General features: G+C 35.3%; 1 protein-coding gene across 1 annotated transcript; it reads left to right on the plus strand.

Annotated features, from left to right (window-relative positions):
* Positions 1–532: 532 nt before the first annotated feature.
* tmem230a (transmembrane protein 230a) lies at positions 533–4,823 on the plus strand. Its single transcript, NM_001004006.1, is given in 4 exon segments — positions 533–574; positions 1,117–1,239; positions 3,373–3,495; positions 3,584–4,823. Coding segments are annotated over 3 exon segments (363 nt in total). The 5' UTR covers positions 533–574; positions 1,117–1,140; the 3' UTR covers positions 3,725–4,823.
* Positions 4,824–7,982: the final 3,159 nt, after the last annotated feature.

The raw sequence follows: 7,982 nt of genomic DNA on the forward strand, positions 1-7,982 counted from the left end.
ATAATTTACAGATGTATTTAATCATTTATTTATATATTTGCGTAATTATTTATTATTGTTTTTGCAGGCTTCGTCCTCCATAAACAGTTTAAAACTGACTTCTTATGTATACAATAATTATATGTGAAATCGAACTTTATGCAATTATCTCTTGTTTGTTTGTTTATTTGTTTATTCATACATTTTAAATGCTAAATTACTTAAAACTTTAAATTATCCTTACATTTTATAATGTACGCCATGCAAGTAGTAGGCTATGTTTTTAAAATATGTTGTTAATTGTGTCTTTTATATTCTTGTTTTTTTTTTTTTTTTTTTTTTTTTTGCCTTGTCATTTGCAGATCAACTTTCTATTGGCTATCGGCGTTGCTCTTCCCTGCGCGCGCGCAGCTTGGAATGGGAATAAGGAAGTAAACAATAATGTGCGCAGAGGATCGAGCAGTGTTCCCATTGAAAAAAGAAAAGTTCTTGTATTGCCAAAGACGTAGCCTTTAAATATTACCCACGTCTGCTCTAAACGGCAACAAACAACGGCGTGTTTAGAGTTTGTAGTTGATGACAACATTTTCCACTGGTGAGTATATATGAACGCTTCTACAAACTGATCAACTAATATAAAGAAGATAAGATCGAATACAGCAATATAAGATTTATAACATTCTGCACACAGACCTCCTGGGTTTATTATAACGACATAATAGCTGCTATTAAGTCATTATGTCTCCTGAGACAATAGACTATTAACAGGATGCTATCAAATGACTGTATTCAACTACTTTGTTTACTGGTAATTGAACAAATGCCTGAAAGGATAGAAAATGAGTTCACTAAGACTTATATGCTGCATTAATAGTGGTGCAAGCTTTGTTATCTTATTCAAAACTATGTCTGTCTGTCTGTCTATCTATCTATCTATATAGCTATATCTATCTATCTATCTATCTATCTATCTATCTATCTATCTATCTATCTATCTATATATATATATATATATATATATATATATATATATATATATATATATATATATATATATATATATGTATATATATATATATATATATAAATACACCAGGATAATTACAGTATAATTTACTACTCTTCATTGTCTATAAGTGCCAAAAAAGCCTCAAACTCATTATGATGGCAACCCGAAACAACACTGCCGGTGCTGCTCCAAACAACAAAGTGAAATACTCGAGGCTGGCAGACAGCGATGAAGGCTACATCGATCTACAGGTGAGAAAATATCTAAGCTGTAAAAGACTCGCCGGCCACTTTATCATGTACACCTTGAAAGTGCTATCAGTTAGAGGTTTTTTTTTTTTTGGTCTCCAGAGCTCCCTTAAAGGTATATTTTTAAGGGATACTCTTAAAATGTATTCACTGTTTGCTCACCCTCAAGTGGTTCCAAACTTTTATAAGTTTCTTTTTTTTTGCTGAACACAAAAGAAGATATTGTGAAGGAAACTGTAAATCTGTAACCATTAACATCCATAATAGGAAAAACAGACACGAAACATCTTATTTTGTGTTTAACAGAAGACAGAACGCTATAAAGGTTTGAAACATTGGGTGAGTAAATGATGACAGAATTAAAAATTTTGGGAGAACTATCTCTTTATATCTCTGTGGCACAGATTCAACAAAGAGGAGCTGGAAACATTCCTTGGCATTATTGATATAATGATAAGTTGAAGTTTCTGAGAGTTTGTCAGCTGCACATTCATGATATGACTCTCCTGTGGATTTGAGTTTAGTGAGCTGAATGTGATGTTCAAGAAAACAGTTTGAGATGCTTTGAGCTTTGTGTCACAGAAAGACCACAACAGTCACAAGAAAGGATTACTGCGGTTTAGGGCTGCAACATACAGGGAAAGTAAACAATATTGTTGTTTAATTGTGTAATAAAGAAATTGCTAGCAAGATAACATTTAAATAAAGAAATGCTACTGTTATCTTTTTTCTTTAAATCATTAATTGATGTTTTGATAATACAGTAAAGATAAACAGGTAATAGATATTATTACTGAGACATTTATTTCAGTAGGATGACACGGTGGCTCGGGGGTAAGCACTGTCGCTTCACAGCAAGAAGGTCACTGGTTTGAGTCCCGGCTGGGCCAGTTGGCATTTCTGTGTGGAGTTTGGATGTTCTTCCCGTGTTGGCGTGGGTTTCCTCCAGGTGCTCCGGTTTCTTCCAAAGTCCAAAGACATGCACTATAGGTGAATTGAACAACTAACTAAATTGAATAACTAACTAAACATAACTAAATTGGCCGTAGTGTATGTGTGTGAATGAGTGTGCATGGATGTTTTCCAGTACTGGGTTGCAGCTGGAAGGGCATCTGCGGTGTAAAACATATGCTGGATAAGTTGGCGGTTCATTCCACCGTGGCAACCCCTGATTAATAAAGGGACTAAGCCGAAGTAAAATGAATGAATGAAATTATTTCAGTATGTTGACTACTTCCAACTGAAACAGAATATTGAGTAGGGGGCGGGGCTTTCTTTTCATGCATCATTCCCTCATAGGAAAGTAACAGTAGGAGGGGTGTTGTTAAGATAATTTTGACTGAAGCTGTCAAACCAACAATATGGCAGTTTGTAACCTTTTGATTTAGTGGCATATTGGTATTAATTTGTACAACTTTGTAACATTTGGTCATCTTCCAATGACGGTTGGGAGATGGGCTTAGGTGCTAAAATATAAATACCATACATTTTCATATTACTGGACTCAAATTAGCCACTAAACTGACAAAAATGTAAAAAGTAGTTTTGTTTCTTTGTGAAATCAAGCAACACTGTAGAAAAATTGCTGGGTTCCACACAATTGATTTGTGTTAGGGCAACATAAAGAAATTAAGTTAACTTAGTAGTTTTTACAAATTTAAACAGATCGAACATACTTAAGTATGTTGCAAAAAAAAAAAAAAAACTCAATAATTTTTTTGTTTTAAATATTTTAAAATAAGTGGTTTGAACCAACATCAAATGTCATTATTTTCAGCGTAGTCAAACTGATGTCAACAGAGAAGGCCACTCCAAATGTGGAACCAATTGGCCAGATTTAGATTTAGATATAATTGTTCACCTAAAGAACAGCAATGTGTGTTAGCAAAACAAATATTATAAATTTAGATTTCACTCAGACATAACTCACCTTTCCTCCTCATTCTGATTCTCAGTTCAAACTTCAGCATACCGTCTTGTTGACCACATCTGTATCCCTAAAATCATTTCTGCCAGGCTTATTAAATCTTTGCATTAACAAGCAGCTGAACAGGTGTTCCTAACAGAGTGGCCTGTGAGTGTATATATTCTAATACATATTATTGTAAGCATTAAAACATGAACACTCTTTTATAGTTCAAGAGAACCCCACCTAAAGTACCCTACAAGGCAATTGCCCTGGCAACGTTCCTATTTCTGGTGGGCTCTTTATTGATTATTGTTGGATCACTTCTATTGGCAGGATACATTGAGGTTACGGTGAGTAGACAAACCTGCAGTTCTGTGCTTGTTCAAGTGCACTGTACCTGTCAGTATGTTTGACAGCAATATTATGATCTTTTTGTAGTATCCAGATCGCACGATTCCAGTTCTCATCATCGGCATACTTATCTTTCTTCCTGGATTTTACCATCTTCGGATTGCTTATTATGCTTCCAAAGGTTACCGTGGTTACTCTTATGATGACATCCCAGATTTTGATGACTAAATGGATCTACTTACACTGAATGCTGTTACTTTTGTGTGTTTTTCTGAATCTGTTGCATGTATTGCCTTCAGACTTTTATTGTCTATTTACTCGCTGTAAGAGAAACTATGGTACACTGTGGCCTGGCTGAGCTTTACTGAGCTGAATACCTTTATTTTACCAAAAGGAGAAAAAAAAGTGCAATATTAATCAAAATAGAGGATTTATATTTAGATAAATACATAAAATGTCAACAACAAATATGCTGATATTTTTGTAGCTTTTTGTAAAACTCTATTTAAAGAAATATTGTTTAGAAAGCAAGGAAATGCATATTTTTTTGTAATGGAGCATGTGTTATTTACTGTTTATGTACTACCAGTAAAACGTTTGGACACAATTTTTGTTTTAAATTTAATTTGTACACTATTTGCATGTACTGCATACATACATATATTAAAATATAACAAAAATATAACAACATTTTGTACAAAACTCATACAAAAGTTTGACGGAGATGGCCACCTTAAAATTCTTCTTTATAATCTTGACTACATTTAAAAAAATCAATAAATATATAATTAATACATAAAATGCCCTTTGCTATTCCCTCCCTACCCTAGCCTTTATTTTTTCAACAGTGTGAGAACCTTTATGCAGTATTAATATACAATGTAAATGTATTGTACACCCACACATAAGAAAAGAAAAGCAAAGTAAATGTAAGTTTCTTCCAGAGGTGTTTTTAAAGCATCTCATAAATGTACTTTTGGGACCCCCTCGAAAATGAAATGGCTCATCTCAAGGGGCTATCTTATTCAATAAATTCAAATTCAAATTCACCTCATAAAGCATATATAATATATCATATTTATAGTTATTTATAAAACAATTATTTGTTTCTTTTGTTTCTCTTTTAGTGTATTATTACCTTTTTAAGTTTTTTATTAGAATTAACTTTTATATAAATGTAGTAAATATTAAAATATGATTTACTATGTAAAATACAGTAAATAGTAAAAATCAAATTCCAGCAGATGTGTCCAAGCCTTTGACTGGCAGTCTAATTGCTGTAGCAGTATTGTATTATTGCTGTTGATGAATAAACTGGTTTTATTCAGTTTTGATGTTCAACTGCTTGTGCTTATTTCTAAAGTAACAAACAGCTCTTTGAGAAGCAGTGAAGGATATGAGAACAATTAGCGTTTTCGATTCATTTTGATTTAAATATTTACACAATGTTGAAAATCGATACACTTAGATCCATTTAGTAAAGAAAAAATGTACGTTTTTTCAGACAGTAATACAGGCCTGTAGCCAGCCTGGTAAAAGGGTTGGTTCTTTTTTCTCTAAAAGTTATTTGTGTCATTTTGTATGTAATTAATGAGGTTTAAATACTATATTTAGTGACCTTTTAAGCATTATTTTCAGCTAGATTGGCGTGTTAGATGGTCATCAAAACGACAATTTTTGATGTACCAAAAATTATTTCTAAAGATTTAGAATCAAGAAACATGGAAATTTTTATTATTTTTTTATACAAATTAATTAAATCATAACAGTAGAAAGAATTTTGCAGCCTATTGTCATTTATTAGACAAATAACAAACTGTAGCACAGCTTTCATCAGTCAGAATTTGCCCAGTTGCTTAAAAAAACATTTAAAACATAATATGAATATTGTAGAGCTTAAGGATTTTTTTCTAGCCTAAATTAAATTTGAACTTTCTGGATAACAACAAAAGCCTATGTAGTATTCATATTAATTTGCTTTGCACATTTCATTGATCATTTTTTTTCTTTCAAGGTCCAAGATTTAGAATAAAAGTTACTTGTAAAATGTTTTCTTTATTTATCAACAACACAATAGTTGACTTCACTTACGTCAGATAAAGCCTTCGGGTTATTTCCACAATTTATGATGGCATAGCGGTCAAAATAGGATTAATGAGCTATCATGTATGGGGCACCCATTGGACCTTTGTCAGTGGGGGGTGGGTCTTTCGAACCATACGACCCCCCTGGTTACGGGCTAGCAAAAAAATTGGTAATTGGTAGGGTTGTGTACTTTTATAGTTTGTTCAAAAATCACAGAAGAGCATTGCTGTCCTCTAGTGGCGATTAGTAGCGTTGGGCTCACTTTATAGCAGAAGTGCTCTGCTACCGCTAGGGGGCCCCGTTACTGCTATATTTACATTTGAAGTCAGAATTATTAGCCCCATGTTTATTTTTTCCCCCAATTTCTGTTTAATGGGGAGATTTTTTCAACACATTTCTAAACATAATAGTTTTAGTAACTCATCTCTAAAAACTGATTTCTTAAAAAAATTGCTTAAAGGGGCCAATAATTTTGTCCTTAAAATTTAAAACTGCTTTTATTCTAGCTGAAATAAAACAAATAAGACTTTCTCCAGAAGAAAAAAAATGTTATCAGACCTACTGTGAAAACTTCCTTGCTCTGTTAAACATCGTTTGGGAAATATTTAAAAAAGTAATTAAAAAAAAAAATCAAAGGGTGGCTAATAATTCTGACTTCAACTGTATGTACACATCAAGCTGTCAATGCAAGGATTTATACTATTTAATACTGGATGTGGCAGGGAGCATTTATTACGTTAAAATCTGAATTTTAAACTCAACAGGGCAAAGCAAAGTAAAATATTTTAATACTATTAATAAGTAATATTAGTATGGCTATAATAATAACAAAGCTGAATTTTTATTTTTTTAATGATAAAAATGTACGAATTACTTTTTAGGCAAAACATTTCTGAAACTACAATGATTTTTCATTAACACAACATTATTCACTTTTTGAGCCGGATTTTATGAATTTATAAAAAAGAAAGTAAAAAAAAGAAGTATAAGCCTAGCTCAACAGTTGTTTGATCTAAATGTGTGTGTGATAAAAAGTAATCTATTTCTCCTTCATTTAATATTTTCAGCATTTTTATTATTTGCTTTATATTTATAAATGTTTATTGTCATCACTGGCATACACAAGTATTATTGGTTCAGTCCATAAGAGTCAGTCAGGTTACCCAAAGCATAGATGCATACAGTAAAATTGCAAGTGCAAACTCGTCCTATACGGGATGTGAACCAGAAATGCATCTTATTCAAATTATTTAGAATTATTTGTGAAAACTGCTATTTTCCAGCAAGCATCAATGTCACTGTCAGATCCCAGACTGATGGCAATGACGACACCCAGTAGACATAGGTTTCCAGGCTAATCAGTGAGTTTATATTGTAATCATGAATACATAGAGAGGGTTTGCACTAACATCAATATTTGGTCAGTTACCCATATGCGCAGTCATACTGGTGTTACTTGGATGTAAACAACAGGATGGATTGCACAGTTAATATAGTGAATATATTGTTCCCCTTCGGGGGGAACTTCAGCACTATAAGTGGATTTGATTGTAAAATCCACGCATTGGGAGGTTCGGTTCAGAAGCTACTCGTCTGAAAGAGTATTGAACGGGCCAATTAAGAATGAATTGGCAGCGCAAGCCTGCGCAGGTGAGCGGCATAAGCAATCAACTGAGTATATAAGCTCACCTGGCGCCAGCAGACGCTATCCTTTTCGCTTCAGAGACTTTCTGATCGAGTCGATGAGGGTTCCTCCTGCTGTGACCAGCGATTCTGAGCGAACGAGAGCATTCTCCCGGTCCAGAGTGTGTACACGCAGTGGCAGACGGTCGAGCTGGGTTTCTCCCTTGCCTGGCGTTCTTTGCGTCCGGTCCTCCAGAGCGGTGCGTATAAAGTTGCAAACTTCACAGAAAGAGCAACACAGTCGTGCAGCACGTCCTTATCAGGACGGCGCTCCGACTGTGCGTTTCTGGATGCGGTGGTTTCCTGTCCTCGGATGATGGGCGCGGGCACTGCGTTACATGTCTGGGGGTCCAGCATGTTAATGCGCTGCTCGCGGGCAGTTCATGTCGTCATTGCGATGCCATGACTGTTGCGCAAGATCGCGGTTAGCCTTTGCAAAAGGGCGGACCACCCCAGTTGTCCCCTGCTCTGCAGCGGGCACTCGGGCAGATCTGAGGGTTTCAGCGAGAGATAATCCGTCGCCCACGGGCCCGCGGACCTCCCGCTCCTCTAAGCGCTCCATCCAAGCTTCGGGCGGGGGAAGCGATCCGTCTAACAGATGGTAGCCCTTACGCCCGATGACACCGGAGACCAGATGTCCACCGCGGCATCGGAGGGTGGGCTTTCATTGTCCGATGATGATCCAGACCCGCTCGCCCCCTTCGGGCTGGTGAGCGCT

This window comes from Danio rerio, chromosome 10 (genome assembly GCF_049306965.1).
Source record: "Danio rerio strain Tuebingen ecotype United States chromosome 10, GRCz12tu, whole genome shotgun sequence".
NCBI lineage: Eukaryota > Metazoa > Chordata > Actinopteri > Cypriniformes > Danionidae > Danio > Danio rerio.